The sequence below is a fragment of the Asterias amurensis genome, chromosome 17, assembly GCF_032118995.1.
Source record: "Asterias amurensis chromosome 17, ASM3211899v1".
Taxonomy (NCBI): domain Eukaryota; kingdom Metazoa; phylum Echinodermata; class Asteroidea; order Forcipulatida; family Asteriidae; genus Asterias; species Asterias amurensis.
Window position 1 is genome coordinate 6,129,178 of NC_092664.1, and position 26,880 is coordinate 6,156,057.

The following is a 26,880-nucleotide window of genomic DNA, read 5'->3' on the forward strand; positions in this document are numbered from 1 at the left end:
TGGTGGTGTAGCAACCACGTAAACAACGTACGAGGATAATAGTTGAGTAAATATTGTTTACTTTTTTACGAGGTCAGACTGGATTTACAAAGGCGTAGACTCAGATCCTTTGTTGCATGAGTTATGACAAGTGGTCATCCACAATATGATTATGAGACTGTGAAAAAAGAACGTTTGTAGCAAGTTTACGGAGACCGGTCCTGTTGATTTTTATAAGTGACATCGTGACTGAATCACAAAACTGATCGTGGTGATGGGAGATAAGGTAAGGGAAGTTCTGTGTGTGGTGTCAGCAGACATAAACTTTTAAGTGTATGGCCGAATTCGGTATGGCCTATCGACACAGCAAGTGACAGCTTTGAGAAAATAATTTCCTGATCCTGCCACCACTTTTTCAATCGATTTTTTATGAAATAAGATGAAATGAAATAAAATGTTGTATAATTTACCTTAAAAAAGTAAGATACTCTTTTGTGTGTGTGAAAAAAGTTACACAAATGTGGTGGATTGCAGGCAGGCCTGAAAGTTTTCCACACCTTCATCCTAATAACATGACTAAATAGTACTAGTCCTACTCTTATTACATGTAATACACGATACAGTCAATGTATTATTAATAGAGCTTGATTTGAATTGAACACCTAGCTAGCTATGCGCCTCTCTAAAAGACTCTATGCATTAGAACGTCACAATTCTATCCCAAAACGAGGCCATGGCATAGGTGCAGCCACTGCAAGTAGTAGCAGACGTGCTCCTGTAGCCTCATTTTGGGTAAGATTCAAATTATGACGTCATGTATATTAAAAATGGCGTATTATTATTCAACCTGAGTACTCCTAAAAATATACTTTGTATACTTATTTTGAACACTCATTGCCCCAGGCTACAAATCAGCGCTTCAACCTTTTGCATGCGTGTGGATGTTCAAGTGCCAATTTGCAAATGGCAACACATGTTCAAAGTAAACAAACTCTACATGTTAACAAGATGCTGGTGCCTGCACAGTGAAGGTGCTTAAATCGTAATCATTTTGGTACAAAGTGACTACATGTATGGTACAAAGTGACTTGGGTACAAAATGATTTTAGTACAAAGTGACTATGGTACGAAGTGACTATTGGTATGAAGTGACTAATGGTATGAAGTGACTTGGGTACAAAGTGACTTGGGCACAAAGTGACTTGGGTACAAAGTGATTTTGATATAAAGCGTTTTGGGTACGAAGTGACTTCTATACAAAGTGACTTCGAAACAAAGTGACTTGGGTAACGAAGTTACTTGAGTACAGAGGGATTTTGGTACAAAGTGACTACATGTATGGTACAAAGTGACTTGGGTACAAAATGATTTTAGTACAAAGTGACTATGGTACGAAGTGACTATTGGTATGAAGTGACTAATGGTATGAAGTGACTTGGGTACAAAGTGACTTGGGCACAAAGTGACTTGGGTACAAAGTGATTTTGATATAAAGCGTTTTGGGTACGAAGTGACTTCTATACAAAGTGACTTCGAAACAAAGTGACTTGGGTAACGAAGTTACTTGAGTACAGAGGGATTTTGGTACAAAGTGACTACATGTATGGTACAAAGTGACTTGGGTACAAAATGATTTTAGTACAAAGTGACTATGGTACGAAGTGACTATTGGTATGAAGTGACTAATGGTATGAAGTGACTTGGGTACAAAGTGACTTGGGCACAAAGTGACTTGGGTACAAAGTGATTTTGATATAAAGCGTTTTGGGTACGAAGTGACTTCTATACAAAGTGACTTGGTTACAAAGTGACTTTGGTCAACGTGACTTGGTTACAAAGTGACTTTGGTCAAAGTGACTTGGGTACAAAGTGACTTTGGTACAATGTGATTTGGGTACGAAGTGACTATGGTACGAAGTGACTTGGGTTTGAAGTGACTTTGATACAAAGTGACTCCAGCACAAATTTACTTTGGTCAAAGTGATTTGGGTGCAAAGTGACTGGCATTCTAGTTACATAATTTGACAGTTTTTCTTCTTCTTAATTTATCCAGGGTGACAATGAGGCGCCAGGTTCGGCCGGGCGAGGAAAATTCAAACATCAGAATCGAAAGAAACTCACAGCCAAAGAATTGAGTCAGATGAATCCTACACAAAGAAGTAAATACCTGGCTGTAAGTATGAACTCCAGAGACTCTGCATCAAGGGTTTCTGTTATTTCCTTATGTCTAGCTTTGCTGATGATTTTTTTCTGTGCTAAGCACATTTCTACTGACCGCGGCCCAACTTCATGGCTCTGATTAGCATGAGCCAAGAATCAGCGCTTACAGAAGCAGGGAATTCTGTTCTTATGTCAAGCTTATTTAATGGGTTAGGAGGGAATGTTGGCTGGTACGTGTGCATACTCCATGGTACTAGGCAGTCTTTGCTTACAAGGCTTGCAAGCAGAGAGAATGGTGACTGTAAGTGCAGAATTCGGCAAAAAGCAGAGCCGTGAAATTGGCCCCTGATTTTCTGTACAAGTTTGTTTGCCTAAAAAAAATTTCTGTGCTAAGCATATATTTCTACTCACTAGGCTTCCTTTTTATGAAGCTGTAAGCATAAAAACTTGCTAAACACGGAATAATGCTTAGTAAGAACGGGTAACCAGCCAAGGCTAAAATAGACCGTGTTGAATACGACATCAACATTCAAATAACTGCCCTACAACATGGCACTACAACAAGAGCGTGTGCGTGTGCGTACGTGTGCCATAGATATCAAGTGTTGAGCTCGCGCACCAATTGCTGTGGAGCTTCAGTGCCTAGATTGTGCACAAAAATACTCTGCAGTTGTTTATTTTTTCAATAGGCCTATACACGCAGGGCGCTACCAGTTTTGTTTCGTCGGATTGGTCTATAAGTTTGCATTGTTCTGGCTGGTGAATTAACTTTTTTTTCTTTCATGTTTGTATAGTATGAAGGTGCAACAAAACAAGCAGCAGAAGGAATTGAGAACTCCAAAAAGAGAGTCTTGGAGCAGAAAAAGATGGACTTGATGTCGAGTAAAAAAGCTGCAGAGGTGGATGTCGAGAAGGAAAAACACAGTCAACTGATTGGTCAATTAAAGTAAGTTGTCATGGCAACTTTAAAAAAAAATGTTTTGATGATTTAATTGATGCCGGACACTGCTAGTGTTTCATAGAACACTGATCAAATTCTTGTCTGCACTTCCTATAAAATGAAAAATTTTCTTTACCAAAGCAATGCGTTGACCCATGTCAATTCGGAATCGGTCAAATTTTGTGAATTGTGTGTGCAGCTTTAGAGGATGTTTGGATGTTAAAGAGAAGATATTTGGTAATCACTTTTATAATAAATGGCAACAGTAAATGGTTAAAAGCCTACAGCAGCCATTGATATTATAAAAGCATTGAGAAACAATTCACTTCGAAGTCATGTAGTTATGTATAAAAAAAAGTGTTATGTTACCAAACTTGAACCTGAAAAGCATTACCGCATAACGTTTCTGAGATTGTGTATTCTGTGTGGACATATTCGCTCCTGAGTTTCAGTGATATCTCAAAAATACAAACCCTTTTTAAAATGAAATTTGTAGATTTTAGTTTTTTTTGTGACTTTCTACATTTATATAGAATTCATAAATTATCTACTCTTGTTGGTGGAGAGCGCGTCACGTGGGTGTGCATAAACCTTTTGTTAATGCGCACTGGAACTCTGTTTATGCACACTGAGCTGGCTTCCGCGTGTCGGGCACGCAAGATTATCACGCGGAACGCGCAAATCATAGCTATCAGCGCGTAATCTAAGCGAGCGCGCATACACACAACCCACGCGCCTCAGACCAATTCTTCACAAAGTTTTGGAAAAAAATATTTCAAACCTCGAATTTTCAATTGTTAAAGTGTCTATAGCAGTACTTGTTTACGTTTTTTAACAAAAGGGCATTATGAATGGGAATAAAAGAATAGTGACTCGTTCTTCAACTAATTAAAGCGATCATTAACGGTTCCAAAATCCAAATGCTATACTTTGCCTTTAACAAGTCTTGCACAGTGCATTTCACACCAATTGAACGTGAGGTTAAAGACTTCTCTCACTTTCATTTAGGACTGTATCTATTGGAAAATGAGTCGCAAAACTAAATTTGACCGTTGAGTTCCTCTTTAATTACTTGAAGTTTGTTGAGCTTTTTCTTTTCAGAAACCAGCCTGAAAATAAAGCAATGTTACTGATGCTCGTTAATTTTGTTATTTTTTTTTTCTTCTTTTCATTTTAGGGCTGCAGAAGCACGAAATAGACTAAGAGTTATGCGACTTCGGTATCAAAACAACAGGGTAAGGATTTGCTAAAAGAAACGTTTAACACTAGCAATGATGTAGTGTGTCGTGGCTGAGGGATTTAGTGTAACATTAAAGTTATGGTGGTTAATTCTTCGGGGTCTGGGTTTGAATACCGGTCATGACACAAGTCCTTCAAGAAAAAAACTTTACTATGATTGGTCGTTGAAGTTGCGAGATAATAATGAAAGAAAAAAACACCCTTGTCACACGAAGTCCTGTGCATTTAGATGGTTGATTTCAAGACCTCAAATTCTAAACTTGAGGTCTTGAAATCAAATTCCTGGAAAATTACTTCTTTCTCGAAAACTACGTCACCTCAGAGGGAGCTGCTTCTCACAATGTTTTATACTATCAACCTCTCCCCATTACTGGTTAACAAGTGAAGTTTTATGCTAATAACTATTTTGAGTAATTACCAATAGTGTCCACTGCCTTTAATTGCCAGTAGGGTTATGACGCTGTAGGACATATGGGTCCTCGTTCCTGACTAATACCTGATCTATTTCTGCCCAACAGGCTCAAGAAGTCAAACATCTTATATCATGTCAGCCAACTGCCATCAAGGCTGTCCGACTCCAAGCCATGGTGCCTCCCGTTCCAGATAGATATAGCCCCGGTGATGAGCTTGACAAACTCCAGGTAAACTTGATTTCATATTTGAGAGGCCAAGGCCATTTTTATTTTGAAATCTTGATTTCAGTGATTAGGATGTAAAATTTGCATCAAGAATAAAGAATTTTATTTGTTTCTAAGCATCAGGGCAGGGGGATTTTCATTAAGGCCAAGACCAGGGCAACAGAGGCCATGCCCTCTGTGCTTTTCCATGCCTGACGCATATCCCGATGTGTGTAAAGCACTGTAAATAACACTATCAGTGTCTATACTTTACAAGTTCTGTGAATGCACAGGCAATTTACTCCGGATTTGAACCCCGAGACACTTGCTATTCTATAGCAGATGTCTTACCACTAGACCACTGAGATTGCCTGGTAGCTAAAGAAGTTCTAATCCTACAATCTAGCAGTAGATAATTTATGGGGTCAAAGACAATTACCGATCATAATGTCAAGTTATTTGACACGTGGTGTCAACGCAAACATCACCTGCATTAAGGTTTCTCAAAAACTTGAGGTACCTTCCCTTTATGATGTTTCTTGAAAACTGGAGGATCGGAATGAATGTACATGTATGTGTACTCTTCCAATAACCAATGATATAGCATCACTTTAAGATATTTTTCTTGAAAACTAGAGGATTGGAATGAATGTACTCTTCCAATAACCAATGATGTACCATCCCTTTATGATACGTTTTTTGAAAACTAGACTAGAGGATTGGAATGAATGTACTCTTTCTATAACCAGTAATTTTGTTTACCTTTAACTTAAATTCCTTTTCCCTTTTTCATTTTTTTTTTTTTTTTTACAGAGAACACGAGTGGAGACAATCCTTGAAGATGAGAGAGGTCTTACAATCAACAGAGATATCTCGTGACCAGTTACAAACATCTTCTCTTATCTTTGTAAAATATATTGTAACCTTAATTTAGTAACGATATTGTATCTTGTAAAATTCACATTTATAAGCAAGATGCTTCATGAAAAAATGACATCACTTTAGTGATGTTTGACTTCTTACATGATGTGAATAATCAGAATATACTATAAATAATAGTAAACTTGCAGCTACAACTATGGCCCAATTTCATAGAGCTGCTAAGCACAAGTATTTGCTTAGCATGAAATTTTTTCCTAGATTTTCAGGATAAACAGTTGAATACCAGTAACAAGCAATATTCAACATGGAAATTTGGTTGGTAATCCTGTTTTGATCAAGGGAGAAACTTCATGCTAAGCGTTAATGTTTGTGCTTAGCACCTCCATGAAATTGGGCCCATGTTTTAATTCTCTTTTGACATGTTTGAGGGACAAGAGCTGGTTAGTATACTCTGCTTGTTTCAGGAGAAATCAAGCAGAGTATACTGTTTGAGACTGTTGAATCAAAACGATTCATAGTAACTGTATTTCCTACACTTGGTTCAAAGTCTGTTTGATCGCATTATAAAACACATGTACAAGTTTGCGCATTTTGTTTTACATGCTGTACCACCTGACCACTATTGCATTACTTATCCCTATTGAACCAAAAATGCCACGGCCTACATGTAGTTGTACACTACACTGTTTTCATGGAAACATGTGGTTATCAAAATAAGGAACAGAGATTAGTAAGGTTTGCAAATGCTATTTCCTCAACTTTGACAGTACTTCAGTACTGGAGGATTAGTACTTTGTCTTAGGTTTGTAAATTATGCATGATACACAATTAGGTTTTTGGAAGAATACATTCATTCCAATTTTCTGGTGATCAAGAAACATATCATAAAGGGATGGTACATCATTGGTTATTGGAAGAGTACATTCATTCCAATTTTCTGGTGATCAAGAAACATATCACAAAGACTGGGCTTTTGGCAGAAGTGGAATTACTTCCCAAGAAATCAACAATACCAAATAAACTTAGAATCACAAGAATGCTTTAACGTACAGGTAATTATGAGAAGTTATGAAAACACAAATATTTAGTAAACAATTCAGAAGTTGTTTATCATGGTCAAGTAAAAATAAAGTTTATAAACATCCCATTCAATTTTGTAAATAAAATGTTTTTAAAAGTGAAATGAACGTGTGTGAACGGTTTCAGTTTTTAATATTTTCTCTCAATACCTTTTTGTACCATGTACATATGTAACATGTTTAAATATGACTTGGTTTAAATGACAAAGTGTGACCTTTGACAATCCAGAGAATTCTTGACAGGCAAGATTTCATGTTCGGGTGGGAAAGTGGTGTGTCTTGGCCAAGTGGATAAGAGTACCGAACCCAAGCTCTGGTGTTTCCGTTCAGCAAGAGTATGGGTTTGAGTCCCGGTTGTGACACTTTTGTCCCTGAGCAAGAAACTTAACTACATGCTTCTCATCACCAATACAATGATCCACACAAACATGCCTCGAAATTGCACGGTTTTCCTTTTACCTCGTCGACTTACGCGGTCGGCCATTTATGGGAGTCAAAAATTTGACTCCCATAAATGGCCGACCGTGTTAGTTCGCGCAGTAAAAGGAAAACCAGGCAACTTCGAGGCAAAATTGTGCGGATCATTGTATTCTACTTTTAACACATCTTTCCAACCATATGCATTTTATAATAAAAGGGTTACAAACGCTTTTTATAGACCAACTCGTCCGATCCAAGGCAACGTGTTCCTTTAATTTGATACTTTGTCTGCGTGTTTACACAAACACATGGTATTCAAGAGTAGTCTGGGCACAAACTCTTCTTACACAACAAAACGCACAAAGAAACAGTTGATTAGTTGTTACCCCTTGTATACAAAGTATCTTTCTGCAAATTTATTTCATTTAAAATAACCTCTCCAGGAACGCACAAAAAAACAACCAGACCTTGCTCAAGATTTAAGGTAAAAAACAAAACAACATTTTTCTTAAGAGTCACCAGAGAATGGTGAAACAACTACCTGTAATTGTACACACAAAAAAGGGAAGTCAATCACAGAGCATGAAAGAGGGGTTCTCAGGTAAAATTTGATTTTGTACTGCCCCCAAAAATGTAAAAATTACAACATGTATTCTCACAATAATCGCGTCATATTACATTTTTGTAATGCCATTAAAAAATTTGAATAAATCAAAAATTGCAAAACCTCACACCAAATTTGATTGATAATGTTTGATGCCACAGAAATAGAAAGCCTAATTGAGAAAGACTTTACTAGTGTCGAAACGTTGGGCCATTAACTATTATTTTTTGCATTTGTACCGAAGGCCCTTTAAATTGCGTAAGTTTCCACCTGCTTGTAGCCAAATCAAAATATTCACTGTGCATCAATCTAAAACACTGCTAATGATAAGGAGTATCAAATGTCTCAGAGAAAGCACTACATTCAAGTCAAAATGCCATTCAATTTATTGCATGGCCCCATTATTCATGAACAGTTTTGAATAATAGCATCATGCCTACCTGAAGCTTGCACTTAAGCAATGATGGCCAAATAATTAACCATGAATAGTTTTTTTTATCCGCTTGCCCTTGGTGGACTTAAACAAAAATTGGCTCTATATCCAACCAAACTAAAGCCAACTAAATCTTCTCTGTACATGTTTAAAGCCATTGGACACTTTTGGTAAACAGTATTGTCCAAAGGCCCACACTTTGTGAATCACAACTTATATATAAAATAACGAACCTGTGAAAATTTAGGCTCAATCGATCAGCGGAGTCGGGAGAAAATAATGGGAAAACCCACTTTTGTTTCCACACGTTTTGCCGTGTCATGATATGTGTTTACTATAAATCCGTAATTCTCGTTGTCAAGAATTGATAATTGTTTCAATGTTTTCTCAAAAAGTAAAGCATTTGATGGGATAAATTTCATGAGAAGTCGTTTACCTTTACAATCTGTAAACCCTGTAAGTTATTTGTAAATTTGTGAACTTTTTTGTGTGTTTTCTGTACCGAAAGTGTATAATGGCTTTAAAGGCACTGGACACTATTGCTTATTACAATTGTTGGCATAAAAACTTACTTGGTACATGTAACAAGCAATGGAGAAATTTTGATAGTATAAAAACATTGTGAGAAAAGGCTCCCTTTGAAGTGACGTAGTTTTCGAGAAAGAAGTAATTTTCCACGAATTTGATTTCAAGACCTCAGAATTAGATTTTGAGGTCCCGAAATCAAGCATCTGAAAGCACACAACTTCGTGTGACAAGGGTGTTTTTCTTCCATTATTATCTTGGAACTTCGCTGACTAATTGAGTTTTCACAGGTTTGTTATTTTGTGCATAAATGTCCAGATACACCAAGTGAGAAGACTGGTCTTTTGACAATTACCAAAGATGTCCAGTATCTTAAAACAGCCCTGAACTGCCCTAAACAGCCCTGAGCTAGTTTTAAGTTTAACATTTGAAACAGGTACATCTGTACATGTAGCAAATTCGACGACCAATTGGGCTCAAATTTTCACAGGTTGGTTACTTAATGCATGTTGAGATACACCAATGAGAAGACTGGTCTTTGACAATTACCAAAAACGTGTCCAGTGTCTTTAACTCTGTCATTAGCTGACCTATCGCTAGAGACTGGTTTATCCCTTCAAAAGATCCTAAAACATGTACTTTGAGCGAGATTCAAAGTTTTTACAATTTCAAACTTCTTTAATCACTGACACACAAGGTTCTGCCCACAGTGGTCGGTGCCGGAAAACCCTCCTGGCACTCAGGATTCCCAAACCACCACATGAAGGAATCTTCTGTTTCCAACCACCACACAGTTTCACGATTTTTAAATTACACTTACAATTTGCTTTCAATTTGCTTTCAAAGGTTTTCAACAAAATGTTAAACTTGGTATTTAAAAGTAAAAATAGTATCCAAAAGCCATTAATTTTCAGCACTTCTTTGATTTTTAGAGTCTATTTACATACTATATGATCTACTGATCCATCTTGTAATGGTTTCCAGGAAAATGTTTTACCACAACTAAAGAAATCCTGGCAGAACCCTGGAAACAATGATAATGTGACCTTTTTGGTAAAAAAAAATGAGAGATTTGCAAAACGTTTGTTAACCCAAGTTCATGGCTGAAACAATCATTTAATACAGTGTGAACATATCTTAAAAATTATCTGTGTCTCTAAGTTTCTGTACACCTATAAATAAAACCATTCTCCCAGCAAAGCCGAGCTGTTGACAAGGTTTGTTGACAAACTTTCTATTTAAAGGCAGTGGACATTATTGGTAGTTACTCAAAATAGTTATTAGCACTAAACCTTACTTGGTAACGAGTAATGGGGAGAGGTTGATAGTATAAAACATTGTGAGAAATGGCTCCCTCTGAAGTGACATAGTTTTTTATAAAGAAGTAATTTTATGCGAATTTGATTTTGAGACCTCAGATTTAGAGTTTGAGGTCTCGAAATCAAGCATCTGAAAGCACACAACTTCGTGTGACAAGGTGTTTTTTTCTTTCGTTAATTTCTCGCAACTTCGGCGACCAATTGAGCTCAAATTTTCACAGGGTTGTTACTTTATAATGCATAGGCCTATGCGTTGAGATACACCAAGTAAGAAGACTGGTCGTTGACAATTACCAATAGTATCTAGTGTCTTTAAAACAATGTTCAGGTGCACTTATTTGAAGCGTACTTGATGACTGTCCTTATTTATCCAAATTGTTAATGTGTTCTCATACTTTTGCATACTCCATACTACACAGTTTGCTGCTGTTAAATGTATAGGAATTGAACCTACAAGTACATGTGTTGAGCTACGTGTAGACATTCTTGAATTAAAAATTGCAAATCATTTTAAGCAAGTAACACTTATGCAAGGTCATCCTGCTACACACTGTTGCAGTCAGTGCTACACACTGTTGCAGTTAGTGCTGCACACTGTCACAGTCAGTGTAACAAACCGTTTTCAGCAATTTGGGCATATCCACTAGATCAAAGCAACACATTCTTGCAGTCGGTGTGGCAAATCCTGATAGACATTTGAAAATCTTCACATGGTCAATGATTCCGCTCTTGAAGTCAAAAAGCAAATCGTTTCAGCACGACACACCCTTATACAGTACATGTACATACATGTAGTCATGTGTGGCAAATCCTTTAAGACATCTGCACATCTTTCTGTATTGTAACTGCAACACTTTTTTGTAGTTAATGCTAGATGGCCAGCTTGGCAAAGCTTAGCCTTTTGCAGAACTTTATCCTTATGTTAGTGAACAGCACATTTTTGTAGTCAGCAAAATGGTTAGTTTCGTTGCATATTTAGTTTACTTTACAAATATCCACATTAGCAACACTGAATGTTCACAAGCATTCTTGTTGTCAAAGTGGCAAAACCTTCAAAAACTTTCTGGTATTCAATGTGGCAGTGCAAGACGGCCATTTTGGCAAATCCTTTCAGCTTTCTCGAACAGTGATCCTTATTGTACGGCATATTCAGCGAGATCGCAGTTGGGCAAATCCTCAAAGCCACTTGGACATATCAAGTAGATCAGCAAATCCCAATGTCTGTGTGTGTGTGTGAGGCAAAACATTTTTGTCTTTGCACATATACATGTATCGTGGCCAGTGCAGTACACTCTTGAAGAAGCAATTGGTTAGTTTTGCAAGTCCTATGAGAAACTTGCACCTTTATTCCTTGATGTTTTATTACGGCACATTTGTGTCAGCAAGACGGTCCATTCAGCAAATCCTCACAGACATTTTGACATTTCCAGTTGGCCAGTAAAGCTTCATTTCTGGGTTGGTGCTTGGCAAATCCTTTCAGTATAATGCACATGCCATACATGTATCGTGGCCAGAGCAATACACTCTTAAAATAAAGAGCCAATATACATTAGTGTCAGCAACATGGTCAGTTTGGCAAAACCTCAAGTACTCTTAATATCTTGGCCATTGCAATACACTCTTAAAGAAGCAGTAGTTTGGCAAATCCAATCCGAAACTTGCACCTCGTTGTTTTAGTACAGCACATTCTTGTCAGCAAGATGGTCCGGTCGACAAATCCTCAGATATTTGGATATTTCCAGTAGGTCAAAAGCATGTTGTCTGTGTGGCGAATCTTTGCACATACATGTACCTTCGCCAGTGCGTACACTGTTAGATAAGCAATTGGTTAGCTTTGCGAATCCTGTCAGAAACTTACATCGTTACGCCTACTCTCGTTGATTTAGTAACAGCACATTCTTGTCAGCAAGATAGTTCAGCAAAACCTCACCTACCAATCCACAAAGTCCACTACACCACACTCAGTGAGTCAGATGGTGAGTTTGCCTCGGTGGTGGCATGAGCTGACTATCCCCTTCTGTTACGCGCTGCTTCTTAGTGGATGATTCCCTACTGCCTTCTTCTGATGCTGGACGCTTACCGGTTGGCTTCAAGGCGTGCTCTTCAATGAACTTCAGTAGGATGTCCTTGGTGACTGGATTAGCAATGCTATTACACACGGCTGTTAAGAAATTATACATAGAATCAGAAGGCTATGACGGAAGTCGCTATTACATTCACAGTGTGAGAGATTTGGGCCCTATTGCATAGAGCTGCTTACATAAAGGCGAAGTATACCTGTATGTATTGCATAGAGCTGCTGTGGAGTATCATGGCCTAGCCGTTATGAGCATCAGAGTGTGGGTTTCGAGTCCCAGTCATGAAATCAAAAGGTTATGACATATACACGTACAGAGTGTGAGAGATTTGGGTTTTATTTCTTAGAGTTGTGATTGAGAGCACCGGACTCAAGCTCTGAGTGATTCTGTTCAGCAGGTGCGGTTTTGAGTCCCAGTCGTGACACTTGTGTCTTAAGCAACGCTATTTTACACAGCTGTGCAAAGAAAACATGATTGAAATCAGAAGGCTAAGACAGAATTTGCTATGACATACACAATACGATGTAGGGTGTCATGGCCGGTTTTTAAGAGCATGGAATATAAGTTCTGGTGGTTAAGTCATTGGAGTGTGGGTTCAAATCCTGGTCATGGCACTTGTGTCCTTGAGAAAGATGCTTCACTATAATTGTTTCTCTTTACCCACGAGGTATGAATGAGGGACAATTAGGAGGTCTACGGTTGCAGGCGTATGTACACACTCACTTGTGTGGGGTGGTGGTACATGTACATGTAGGGTATGACAGGGGTTTATTTTAAGTGGAGTACCAAGTTGTTGTACACCTTAAAACCAAAAACAAGGCGGCACCCTTTGTGCGCATACTATGTTATACATGTAGACATTGACAATACTTAATAGACAACCAACCAATAAGGGTCCATTCAGATGAAAAAAAACTCACCCAAATGAATCCAATCTAAATATTTTCACTAAAACCCTCATCTCCATTAACAATTTTAAAGTGGTTTACAGGTACTTGGAAAAAAAATTTACAACAATCGGAAAAAATGCTGACATTACGGACACAGATGCAAAATGGTACACTCTGTTCTATTGCATAGCAAAATGTTTGCCTGTTCAGCAATTTGGTGCACAATCACAATTAAAGCTTTATATTCAACAGCCATTGTAACAAATCAGAATTAAAAATGGTAGAAATTTTAAGACTATTGGTACTACAACATATGTAGTATCAAATAAACAAAGAGTTGAGCTTGGCTCATAGTTCATGCAAATGCTTTGTGCGAAGCGAAGTTCACTTCATCATAAAGGGAAAGGAAGCACGTACCGACTGTCGCGTCACCATCGCATTCGCAGGAAGTATGAACCCGGCTTTATAAAAAGAATTGTTTCTTTTCCCAAATACCCCTATAATTGGATTACCCAAGTAATAGACGAAACGTTTCCCGTCCTTTATTGATGAAAACATGAGAGTCATTTAGAAAAAACATATTTTAAAACCATGTTAACAAACAACAACAAATAACTCAACACTATTTTGTTTTTAGGCATTTAAGCCAGCATGTTCACTTATGTGCTAAAAATGAAATAATTTGTTGATGGTTTAAAGGTAATAATTTAAAGTGCTTTGAAACACCTGTGGAGAGCGATGTACAAATGTTATTTTATTTTATTACTATTATTTAATGATTGATCGTTATTATTTTTATTATTGTTTATTTTTCGGGGGGGGGGGGGGGGGGGGTGTTTCGGCCTTCTGTCAAAACCACCAAATACATTGTATTTTTCCATTTGAACAGTTCTCATAGTTCTATAAATGAAATTTGCTACCGTTCGATCTCAGGAACTACAGTCTTAGAAGACACAATCGATACATCATTTACTGCCTATGTTAACGTTTTAAAGCATGTATGTATTTTAAGTTTGTGGTAACACAATGTACATGAAATCTCTCTTTGTATTGTGCTGACTCTGAAAAGTATCTGTAGTGTAAAACTCAACATTTCGATCAGTGTTCTCCAATGGTCTTCAAGAAAAAGGTGCAAGATATTTTGACTTACCGACAGCAGTTGCGTATCCATTGGGAAAGCTCTTGTCTGTCCTCTCTCTCATGAAAACCCAACTATTATTGGCAAATTTACACTCGATGATCTTCTTGTCGTATTGCTTTAAGTCCTTGGTGATCTTGATTTCTGAGAATGGATGTGGAGCACCACCAACAAAGAGGAGACCTTTGGTTTCAGGTAGCATTCTGTAATAGTTAATCAAGATTATTATTAGATATTTCTGGTATTGAAACGAGTATGCCTCATAGAGTGAACTTACACCCGTTTTATCGACTCTAGGTTGACCTGAATAAATTTTGGTTTCAGACAAGCCAACTTAACATACCTAGCATTACCATTGGCTTGGCTCATGACAAGACCAACAACCGATACCAAGGTACTCCAGAGTCGTTCCGCACGACTGCAACAGTCGATCTTTCGTCTTCTAGTGCGTCCAGTCGCTCCACACTGTTTCGGACGTTGAACTTTTCATGTACTTAATTCAGAATTTGATTCGGCGCAACTCTGGAGTGCCAGTTTGAAACGGGTGTTAAAATTACTTGCGCTTGGAAGCCTGAGGAAATCTGTAAACACGGGTGCTTGCTATGTGAACCAGAAACACCAGGGTTAACCCAGGCTACTCTTCCCGGATAAGTGTTCTAGGTTCTTTTTCGGCACATAACATTTCCTACAGGACTTACAGTTAATGTCTCATCCAAAGACACAACAATTATAGTAAAGTGAATTGCTCAAGCGCACAAGTGCCACAACCAGGACTCAAACCCATGCTCTGCTGATCAGAAACACCAGTGCTCTTAACTGCTCGGTAAATGTGAGATTCCAGCATGCCATGGTTGATTATCGAGTCTAGCCCAACAAGAGAGCTGTAAATCCCATTGCGTTGACCACCATGCTTTGTTTCATTTCTATGTAATAATGTGTAATGGTTTTAAAACATCTGTTATAAGAAACAAAGAATGTTTGAATTGTTTCCCTGTGTTTGATATGCTCGAGACTTGCACAGATTTTGTCACTCAGAAACAGCCATCATTAAAGAACCTTTGCAGTATTGAAATAAAAGTTGAATTGAATTGACTTGAAAAACTTGCCCAGTTTTGTACACTCATAAACAGTCAATATTTGTGAGCATTTTGCAGTATGAAAAAAGATGTTGAATTGAATATCAAAGTCTTATAAAGCACACGTATCTACCAACGAGGTACTCAAGGCGCTGAGTATATACACATTTTTACAGAAAGATAGGTTATTGAATTCTGAGACCAATTATGTAGCACCATATAGGGGTTTACAAGGTGCTACGGCGCATACAGCAGCCACAAGCAGCAGCTGCAGGGAACACCGGGGCAAAGCTCTTCGGGGCGAAACCCTTCTCTTTTTTGATAAGTGCACTTGTACGTGCGTTACACAACACACAGGACCAGCAGCTTTACGTCCCATCCAAAGGACGAAGCAATGGTCAAGTGTCTTGCTTAAGGACACAAGTGTCACAACAGGGACTCAAACACACACTCTGCTGATCAGAAACACCAGAGATTGAATTCGGTGCTCTTACATGTAACTGCTCGGCCAGAACACTTCCACATATATAAATAGTGCCTCACCCTGGTTTGTTGAGGGTGGTTATTTGCAGCTTGAAATCCACCGAGTTAAGACTTGGAGGTTTCCATTTCAGCACCACATCACAGCGGCCTGCCACATATCTCTGCAATGCAACAAACAAGTAAGTCATCACTAATAATTTAGAACATATAATAATAATTAATAATATCAAAGTCGTATACAGCACACATATCTACCAACAAGGTACTCCAGGGGTGAGAGTCAATACTGACAAAAAAGTCTGAAACTTGAATACATATTCAGGGGTGCATTGAAATTTTGACATTCCCCAGGGTTATAGTTTCCAATAAGGTTTTGGAAACAGTATCGAAAGTGCTAGAGAAGTAGACCAACGAGCAGGATTTCTTTATTTGTGGAAACAAAATATTGTCTGCTTTTTCTTTACCAAGCCGACATAAAAAGTCTGAATTCAGCCAAAAGTCTGAACAATCTCATCCCGGTACTCAAGGCGCTTATAATGTATTTTTACAGTAAGATTGAAGTAAGATTGAAGTTTTGCAACAGAGCAAAATTACCATTATTATTTTCATTATTATTTTTGAGGATGATCAGTTGATTTTGGTTCAATGATTACTCAGTGCATGCAACAAATACTTCAAAACTCTCTGTCAAACAGTATAAAAACATGGCTATTGTTTGATTCTACTTACATCTTTCTGTGGCTGGAAAATGACACCGTCCGTTTCATGACCAAGTTCCTGCTTGGAAAACTGACCCTCTAAAATCTGTTAAGAAAATGCAGTTGATTGTTATGGTCATGAGACATTCCATACATTCTGAACATTCAGAATAATCCACTGTGGTTTTATTTTGATGGATAAACTATGCCAACCCTGCAATATGAAATCATGTAATGAATGCATCTACAACATACACAGTCAACTCTTCTGCAGTTTGACCATTAAATATCACCCACTATGGTTTCATTAAGGGAATCAATGTGTGGTGAAGAGGTTTTGAACTAGTGGTTTAAACCCAACGAGGCCTGGTTCTTGATAATTTTACCGAGACAAAGTCGAGGTAAATTATCAAGAACCAGGCCTCGGCGGGTTTAAACCACTAGTTGAAAACCGATTCAACACACTTTGATTCCCATTCATAAATACCTTTTCGGTCAAAAAACATCAACACTTTTGGTCAAAAAGTTAAATAAATGCAAAAAATTATAATTGTTCAATGATTTCTTTCAACACAACACCCCTCCAGCTATGAAATGGTGAGGCCCTCCGTCGCCCTGGGGTAAACAACTCCTTATAAGGGAATGCTGTGCGCGTCGCGCATATCGCGTGATGTGGACCAACTGTTTCAGCCGTTGCTCTCGACAAATAGGAATGAAGAAACTGTCTTATGAGCACAGGTGCAAACTCGCGTGTCACGCCCATGTTTCAACACTTTTTACACTTTTTACTGGTCATAAACAAAGGTTTATACACACCCACGTGACACGCTCTCCACCAATAGGAATAGCGAAACTGTCTGAGGTATTTATGAATCATTAATATGTGACGGGCTCTACAAAATAAGTTGCGTTATTTATTTTATGTGGTTTTATGCTTTTTAGGGTAAACATTTTCACATTTTCTTAAATAGAAACTTTGTTTTTAATCAATAAAGATGAATAAAACATGTTCTTTTTGATAGTTAATGTTTTTTATTAAACAGGCCGTTTCTCCAGTATGTTTTATTTTTAGATTATGAGATAATCCATTTTTCAAAAGGTCATAACTTTTGAACCAAACATCACACAAGTGTGTAAGAGATGTCAAAATGAAGCTTGTTGTATGCTCATTTCAGCCATGTATATAACCAAACAAGTTAATTTTCCCCCTTGTGACTCATTTTCACAGAGCCAATCACATACGATATCATGCGTTGAATACAAAGTTCACAGTCAACCAACATTTATGTCGGCTAGCAATGTGATATCAGGATTAGAACACTTTTTAAAGTTCTATGCACAATGGTTCCACCTTACACACCACTTTCAGTTGAACGGTTTCAAACTAGAACTGGAACTGTTTTGGGGGTTGATTAAAGAGAAAGTGACCAGAGCAGGACATGAACCTGCAACCTTCTGACTATCTACCCACTGAGCTATCTACTCCTAGCAGTGCACTGCTTTCCTATTTTGTCAATATCTTTGTTCGGGGGTGCCAGTCAGAAGCCATTCAACCTGTAACTTCCATACAGCCAGGGATCACAATGAAGTTTATCAAACAACTTGGGAAGTGGCAGCAAGCGAATCACCTTAACCCTTTCCTTACCATAGGGGGCTTTAGTCGACCAAGCTTACACACACAAAACCACTCAAGCCTTAGCACAAAGGCCAATTGTAATAACCCTGTAGTTTTGTCACAATCACCCTCCATATATCCAAGCTGACCATCGTTGGAAAGTGAAAGATTTGATATTTCTAATGATGGCAAAATAAATTAAGCTTGCCATTAGAAAATCCCTTTGATTTGGAGTTACGCTCATGAGCTTTGGTAATGTTAGTTTCAAAAGGAACGGCAAGTTTGAAAACAGAAAGAGTGGATGAGTCGTGGTCGAACGGTTAACAGCACCAAATTCAAACTCTTGTGTTTCTGATCAGCAGAGTGTGGATTCGAATCCCCAGCCGTGACACTTGTGTCCTTAAAGCCATTGGACCCTTTCGGTAAACAGTATTGTCCAAGGCCCACACTTTGTGTACCACAACTTCTATATCAAATAACAAACCTGTGAACATTTAGGCTCAATCGGTCATCGAAGTCGGGAGAAAACAACGGAAAAACCCACCCTTGTTTCCGCGCGTTTCGCCGTGTCATGACATGTGTTTAAAATAAATCTGTAATTCTCGTTAACGAGAATTTATAACGTTTTGCTGTTTTCTCAAAAAGTAAAGCATTTCATGGAATAATATTTCAAGAGAAGTCTTTCACCATTGCCTTCTGTAAACCCTGTAAGTTATTTGTAAATCTGTGAACTTTTTTTTTTTTTTCTGAACCGAAAGGGTCCAATGGCTTTAAGCAAGCAGTTCACCATTGCTTCGTTCTTCAGATGGGATGTAAAGCCGTTGGTCCCATGTGTTATGTAACGCATGTAAAAGAACCCAGTGCACTTTTCAAAACAAGAAGGGGTTTGCCCCGGTGTTCCTTGTCCAATAATAGCAGCAAATTGTGCCACAGCACCTTGTAAAACATTACATAGTGCTATCTAAGGATTAGGTCTCCTAATTCAAAACGTAGACCCACATATTGCAGGAAATACTGTATGTTACAGCGCCAGGAGCATCACTGAGTGACGGACATGTGCGCAATATAAGAAGCCACAACTACTATTATTATATTAATTTCATTATTATTATTATGTCTACGAGTAGGAGAATTCAAGATTCAAGATTTGAATACATACACTTCTTGTTTTGGTGATGTCCCAGAAGTCTTTCCGCCTGACGCTGAATGGTTCCTTAGTCTTATCAATAATCCCCTGAGTGATTTGCTGATTCCTCGTCTGAATAATCTCTTTATCGATACACAGTAATCTCCGATCAAAATCACAATGCCCAACAGGCTGACCCTGAAAATAACAATAGAGGGCTTGATTTCACAAAGCAATAAAGTCCATCGTAAGACAAATTGTCAGTATTTTATCACAGTGATTTGGATTGTGACATCACACTTTCCTTCAGATGGGACGTAAAGCTGTTGGTCCCGTGTTTTGTATTTAACTCATGTAAAAGAACCCAGTGCACTTATTGAAAAGAGAAGGGGTTCGCCCCGGTGTTCCTGGCTGTGGCTGCTTAAAGCGCCGTAGCACCTTGTAAATCCTTATAAGGTGCTACATAATTGGTTCTCAGAATTCATCACTTCAATAACCATAGATCTTTCTGAAAGTTTGTATATACATGTACTCAGCGCCTTCAGTACCTTGTTGGTAGATATGTGCGCTATATAAGACTTTGATATTATTATTTCCATTACTTTACTTAGCAACTACATGTATGGTTGATTTGCAGTTAAGATCAATCTTAGCTCTTTGTGAAATCGGCCCCAGGTACACAACTTTGCTATCACTTTTGCATGTTGGTATCTCACCTCACCTTCGACCTCTAGGACCCTGGTTCAAATCTAATCAGGGGCGCTACATGTATGTGGGTTGGGTTTTCAGTCTGACTGGGTGGGTTTTTAGTCCCTGCTAGACTGTGTGGTTTTTCCCTGGAACAATTCTCTTGGGGTTCTCCCGCTACATCCGAAACTTAAACTTCTCTCTCCGTCTTCTCTCCTTGGGTAATACAGTGATAAATTCCTCTTTTCTAAGAGTTCTGGAAACTCGAACACCCAGCACAAAATCAGCCGCTATGAAACTCTTAATAGTGGTCCCGGATTTTGAGTTTAATGCTCTTGGTTAGGGTCAAATAATTCTGTACTTTGATTTTACACGTGCTATTTTTCCCAATAGAAATGGTGCGGCCATCTTGATTTTCTCCCATTCAAACCAACGTAGCCAAACCGAGACTGGAAGGAGGAATGATCTGGTTCCTTTCTGTACAATGAATGATATTATTCATTGCTGGTACTGAACACAGGGAACATGACCAAGATGGCAGAGGGAAGAGAGATCAAGCTTACCTGGAATACCACCACGTCATATATGAGATATCTCGGAATAGCATGGCTACCAACTCTGTCAACAACCATCTCCTGTTCAAGGTAAACATTAACAACATCAAAATAAACTCCTGTACGTTGGTGGATCAATCAATCAATTTGACTGAACAAAGTTACAGAATAGGTTTTTAAGATGAATCCCGGGTGCCACTTTAAACAGTGCCAATTAAATGAATTTAGAACAATGTTTTACTGTGTAAATTTTAATATTTTATCTTAAGTGCACTTCTGTAGATTGTTATTAACTGGGATCAGTGAATTTTTCTTACTGAATGGATTTCCCAGGATAAACAATAAATAAATAAAAATAAATTAGAAGGTGCAAGTAAAAAAAGGATCCATGAATTTATGGACTACATGTGAGTGCCGCTACAACTTTTTTAAACACCTCCTTTGATGGTGCTTCCAGGAAGGGTGTTCCACTAGGTGACTGCACGAGGAAAGAAAGAACACTGGGTTGGGACTTATTAGGCATGGGCGACTAGTGGAATTTACTACTCGACCAGTCGCACCTCAATTAGTTGCGACTACGACACTAGTCGCGACTAATGTTTAATTTTCAAGATGCATTGTGACAATGTATGCCATAAGCGCAATATAGTAAAGTTCAAGCTGAAAGGTTTGACGGATTGTGTCACTGATGTCTGATTGTGTTTTATAAGTAAATTATGTTGTCTTGAATAGTCGTGAGGGACTATTTTTGTAGTAGTCATGGCAGTGCGATTTTAACCGGGTTGTTGAAAAACGGTAGAAGCGACTCGACTAATGATTTAATATTCGCGACTACTAGTCGACACTAGTCGTACTAGTTGCCAGGCCTCGTACAATACATGGGTGGTATGATCTCAAGGATGAAGGAGCCATGGGAGTGATGTATGATTGTTTTAGGGAGAGTTTATTCCTACTTACCCCGTCTAGTAACGTTTCCGATAGATGTCCCTCTTCTTTACGTCTAGGAAATATCAGATCTTTAATACAAAAGATTACATTGTCTCGGTCGACCATGTACACCCTGTTGGGACCTTCAATTAACATCATGTACCTAGATGTAAAACAAAACATCTGATTGTGAAACATTGCAGACTATACCTTTACTCCTTGGTGAGCGGAAGCAATTAAGGTCATTCATGCATCTGTCACTTCTCATCTTGACAAGTGCAATGCTTTTCACTACAGTCTTCCTAACAAACAGATTTCTAATCTTCAGCGCCTCCAAAATACTGCTGCCCGCAATGTGACACTGTTTAGAAAATTCTGTTTTATCAGCCCCATTCTGAAACAAATACCCTGGCTCCCCATCTCTCAACGAATCATCTTCAAGCTGATGCTCATTGTCCCCATCCAATGCACTTAAAAGCTCTCCACTGTATCTCAGAAATACTTCAACTTTACACTCCGTCTAGGAACAACGTAAACCAGAACTGCAAGAAATAGAATTGAATGTCATTTACATGAGGAGGGCTACACTTGAGGAACACCTGTAGCTTAAATGATGATGATTCTGAATGGCCCTACCTGATTCCATCAGCTTTCCAGCTGACCTTGTAGGGTTTATGCTTAAGAGCTGCAAGGTTCTTGTTATCCAGAGAGACAGGCTGACATCCTGGGAAACCCTGTCTGTTATCAAAATAGTATACAAATAATGAATGTTTATGAGTGCAATGGTGCAAATATTTTCATGAGTTGAAAGATGAAATGTTCTATTCAATGACGGAGAGGCGAGTTCAATAGAACATCCCATCTTTCATCGAATGGGTGTTTACATATAAAATCAAATCTCACACAATCTGTGGCAATCATGTACATTTACTACATGTATCTGTATATCTGTATGGTCGGTGAACATTTACAAGACTAAATTATATTAATTTTGGTTTTTACCCATACACCGATGTGTGTTAGCACTGTATACTCAGTACTTTCCCAAGTTTTCCCGAGTTTTTCACAGGACTCGGGAAAGTACTGAGTATACAGTGCTAACACACATCGGTGTATGGGTAAAAACCAAAATTAATATTCTTTATCCCCGATGCAAATTTAACATCTATTATAAGACTAAAATACACAACACCATGTGACAAGCTCTCAGCCAATAAACAAAGACAATCAAAGGAAGAGGTGTTATAATAAAAAACATTGTGAGAAACTCTCTCTGACGTAAACAAAGTCTTTGAGAAAGAGGTAATTCCTCATTAAAATCTTTGTGTCTGAGAAAGGCGTCAGGCTTTGAAGCCTTTCTCAAATTCTGTGCAAAAAGGGTGTATTTCTTTTTTCATTTTCTTGCAACTTCGATGAACAATTAAAGACCCTGGACACTATTGGTAATTGTCAAAGACCAGTCTTTTCACTTAGTGTATCCATGGAGGAAGGAATAGAAGGAGCTCGAACGAAGGGACATCAAAAGTCGAACCTGCGGTACCGCGGTCGTTTAACAACACCTCGTAATCACCGACATACCTTATACAGACAATGGGCGACCTGGCGTATGTGAGTTTGCGCGTGCGCACTTGGTTCTTCACTCAACCATGGTGTCGTATGTCGTATGGATATAATACAGAAAAACAACTTTTTTGAGACCTGATAAAAATTGTGTACACTTGTGCTCACCAAATCGAAAAACACAATTGAATACCAACCACCCTCGTGTGCTAATACCCAAATTTTGAACCACCGCTAGTGACCGGAAAGTCAAAAAAAATGAAAAGGTATGTCATGGTGTTTCAGTGAAACACCACAAACGGTAAATGAAAACGTGTGTATTCACAATTCTTGTTTCCAATGGTTCAACTTTACATGAAGGCAACGGTGCAGAGCGGCGGTACCGCACGTTCTGTACAAAGAAATCTAATCCTGCTTGTTAATCGGCTGTCCAGCTGGAGGTCTCCTATCTTTTTCCACTGGTTAGACGGGGGCATTGTCAGGGTATTCTTTTGTTACTCTGCGGTTTTGCGGGTCGTTCGAGCTCCTTCTATTCCTTCCTCCATGGTGTATCTCAACATATGCACAAAATAACAAACCTGAGCTTAATTGGTCAGCAAAGTTGCGAGATAACTATGAAAGAAAAAAACACCCTTGTCACACAAAGTTGTGTGCTTTCAGGTGCTTGATTTCGTGGAAAATTACTACTTTCTCGAAAACTATGTCACTTTAGAGGGAGACGTTTCTCACAATGTTTTATACTATCAACCTCTCCTATACACGTAACTCGTTACCAAGTAATGTTTTATGCTAATAATTATTTTGAGTAATTACCAATAGTGTCACTGCCTTTAAGCTGAGATTTTCACAGGTTTGTTATTTTTTGCATATGTTGGGATACTGGTCTTTGACAAATGAAAACAAAAAGATGTACTTACTTTGGCCATCCTGCCATCCTGGAGATCTGCTGCCTTAACCGGTTCACTGTTTGGTACTCGGTCACAATACTCACACCGGTTACTCCTTCCATAAACTACCAACATAACACAAGTCAGAATAATAATAACTAGTTCTTAAATTGTCTACCTTCTGCCCAGGTAGTAGTTATAGTAAAGATTTGCGGTAACACCATGTAATGATAATCTCTAATTGAGTTGGGGTGATTCTGGAAAGAACCATTGGTTTCAACACGATCTTAGTTTTGTTTAAAGTATGCTCTGATCGCTTTCTGGAGTAAGGTAGTAGTTAGATGTATTACTTTAGTGCATGTCTTTTCAGCGGTGTCTGTATTTGTTCTGATACATACTGTAAAGCATTAATTATTATTAGATGTACCTGTTTATTGACATTGACATGACCTCCTCGAGGTCCACTAGATGAGCCTGGAGACTTGCCGGTACTTCTTGTAGGAGATGACATCTCATCTTCATCTCGATCATCAGAACCTTAAAAGAAAAAAACCCAAAACACATGTTTTTTAAAAATGGCACCTTTCAACCTTTCTTTAAAAGACAGTGGACACTATTGGTAATTGTCAAAGACCAGTCTTCTCACTTGGTGTAACTCAACATATGCATAAAATATTAAACCAGTGAAAATTTGAACTCAATAGGTCACCGAAGTTGCGAGAGAATAATGGAAGAAAAGTCACCCTTTTTGCACAAGTTGTGTGCTTTCAGATACTTGATTTCGAGACCTCAAAACCAAATTCTGAGGTCTCAAAATCAAATTCAAATATTTTAGTAAAAAATTACTTCTTTCTCAAAAACTACGTTACTTCAGAGGGAGCTGATTCTCACAATGTTTTATACTATCAACAGCTCTCAATTACTCATTACCAAGTAACGTTTTATGCTATTAATTATTTTGAGTAATTACCAATAGTGTCCACTGCCTTTAAGTAAACAAAGACACATTTTGAAGGATTTGGAACTTTGCATGGTGGAATTAAAATAAGATTAGGTTTGCGATGACACCATTTGAAAATCTCTTTTGAGTACTGTTGATAACTCAACAATTCAATCAGTATGCTCTGAACGTCTTCAGGAGAATGCTGAACTCTGTTGCTGGATGCTGCTTCTTTTTTGGAGATTAACAGTTAAATCTTGTTAATCTCTAACCATAATGATCACACTTGGTTTATGGTACAACCTGGGAAGCGGGCAGGAGGAAATCACAGAAAGGGTTGTGACTTTGTCTTTTCAATATATTGTTGGCATTTATATATTTTTTTTTTTATCAGGGAAACTACATGTAAGTAAATTTCCCTTGTGGTTTATAACTTTATATATATGCAAATATTTTGGACACATTTCAAAGTAGGGAAATCAAAGACTTTCATCTGAATTCAGACCTGATGCCTGCCTGATTAAAAAAAAAGTTTTTTTTGAGGTGGAAAACATCATTTTTACCTATGAGGCCCATGTGCTATTTTTAGTATTTAGTATCGCAGTATTGAGATCACGCTCTATCTATCTCTGACCACTTCAAATGTTGAACTAAACTTAAAACCGGTCTAGAGCTGTTTGGGGACTAAAGCAGGCCTAATACTTCAAGGAGGCAACAAAGGCGATTGCCTCCGTGCCCCCTGGTCATTGCCTCGATGCCCTTGAAATGCTATAGTAGAAATTTACAATTTCCTCACAGGGTGCCCTTTACCAAGGAGAAAATGCCTTGGTGCCCTTGCCCTTTCAAAAATCTATAGCTGTTTCAAAGGCAAGTGTTATAATAAAAAAGAAATTTATAAAGTGCTTTTAACCAGAGGAAGCAAAGAGCTGGAAAAGGAAAAAGGACAGACTTGTATGTATTAACAAGAGTGCGGAATTCAATACACTGAGCCAGTGGAGGTCACAAAGCAGAGGAGAAACATACATGTACAAACTTTGGCTTCTTGAAATTGAGCATGGCACACCTGTTGTGGACTTTTTTTGAGCTCAAGATACAACTTGCCAAACTTCTCCTGAGCCAATTTCGAGCAAATGAGTTCAGGCAAGTGAGGAGTAAAGCTTGGTTCAAACTTCCTGTGAATGCAAAGCGAATTTTGACGTCACAAATTCAAAGCAAATAATTTTGGAACAGTTAGACTGTGTTTAACTGCTGCAAAACATTCGCTGCGAAAACAGCCATGTGACGTCAAAATAATTTACAAAAGTTAAAGCTTGGTTCAAACTTCCTGCAAATGCAAAACGATCTTTGACGTCACAAACTCAAAACGAACAATTTTGCAACAGTTAGACTGTGTTTAACTACTGCGAAACATTCGCTGTGAAAACAGCCATGTGACGTCAAAATTCGCAGTTTAGAGCGGTTTAATGACTAACAGGTTAAGAATGATTTGTCGTTACCTGAGCACCAATCAGGTTGTTCTGGTGCAATAGGTGTATCATCAACATCTCCATATCTCTTGTACAGCTCATCAATATACAGACCTTTGTAGATACCGGGGGGCCTACTTTTAGAAAATACTGTCACTGCAGCGTCGATACTGTAAAAAAGAAAACATTTCAACACATGGAGTCGGGTACTCAAATTTTCAGATTATTTTTAAGTTCTGCATGGACACGCCCCACAGTATCTTTGTGAACTCATCTCTACCAAGCAAAGCAGTCGGCTCTACGGTCTGCTGGATATAACTTGCTGGTAGAACCTAGATCAAGAATGATTCATTACTGACTTTTAGACAGTATTGCGAGTGCTCAGACCTACACACGCAATACTGAGCATGCGCGCGCATGCTCAGAGCTGCAAAAAAGGACCGGTATGTCTGCTGCCGCCAGTTTCTCAAAAGTCTCCTATTGTTAAACACAACCAGAGCCCAAATTCATAGTTCTGCTTACCACCAAATTCTGTGCTCATGATCACCATTCTTCGCT

The 26,880-nt window shown here is 38.3% G+C and overlaps 2 protein-coding genes across 3 annotated transcripts in view; one reads left to right on the plus strand and one right to left on the minus strand.

Moving 5' to 3' along the window:
* LOC139950055 (uncharacterized) lies at positions 1–7,004 on the plus strand. Its single transcript, XM_071948688.1, has 6 exons — positions 1–265; positions 2,033–2,152; positions 2,934–3,085; positions 4,257–4,314; positions 4,837–4,959; positions 5,749–7,004. The coding sequence occupies exons 1-6, from the start codon at positions 254–256 to the stop codon at positions 5,812–5,814; spliced, it is 531 nt and encodes a 176-aa protein (XP_071804789.1). The 5' UTR covers positions 1–253; the 3' UTR covers positions 5,815–7,004.
* A 485-nt stretch (positions 7,005–7,489) lies between these two features.
* The window catches only part of LOC139949803 (mRNA-capping enzyme-like), a 58,189-nt gene continuing 38,798 nt past the window's right edge, over positions 7,490–26,880 (minus strand). For both annotated transcript variants that reach the window (XM_071948347.1, XM_071948346.1), the window contains exons 5-15: positions 26,353–26,492; positions 24,344–24,453; positions 23,947–24,041; positions 22,106–22,207; positions 21,500–21,632; positions 20,552–20,623; positions 19,335–19,499; positions 16,592–16,666; positions 15,923–16,023; positions 14,316–14,506; positions 7,490–12,358 (exon numbers count right to left, since the gene is read on the minus strand). In XM_071948347.1, the coding sequence (XP_071804448.1) occupies positions 12,159–12,358; positions 14,316–14,506; positions 15,923–16,023; positions 16,592–16,666; positions 19,335–19,499; positions 20,552–20,623; positions 21,500–21,632; positions 22,106–22,207; positions 23,947–24,041; positions 24,344–24,453; positions 26,353–26,492 (1,384 nt within the window). In that variant the 3' untranslated portion in view covers positions 7,490–12,158. The remainder of the gene's footprint in view (positions 12,359–14,315; positions 14,507–15,922; positions 16,024–16,591; positions 16,667–19,334; positions 19,500–20,551; positions 20,624–21,499; positions 21,633–22,105; positions 22,208–23,946; positions 24,042–24,343; positions 24,454–26,352; positions 26,493–26,880) is intronic.

Coding starts and splice junctions, on each gene's coding strand:
- LOC139950055 (XM_071948688.1), top strand. Junction 4,315..4,836: donor TTCGGTATCAAAACAACAGG/GTAAGGATTTGC, acceptor TCTGCCCAACAG/GCTCAAGAAGTCAAACATCT. Junction 4,960..5,748: donor ATGAGCTTGACAAACTCCAG/GTAAACTTGATT, acceptor TTTTTTTTACAG/AGAACACGAGTGGAGACAAT.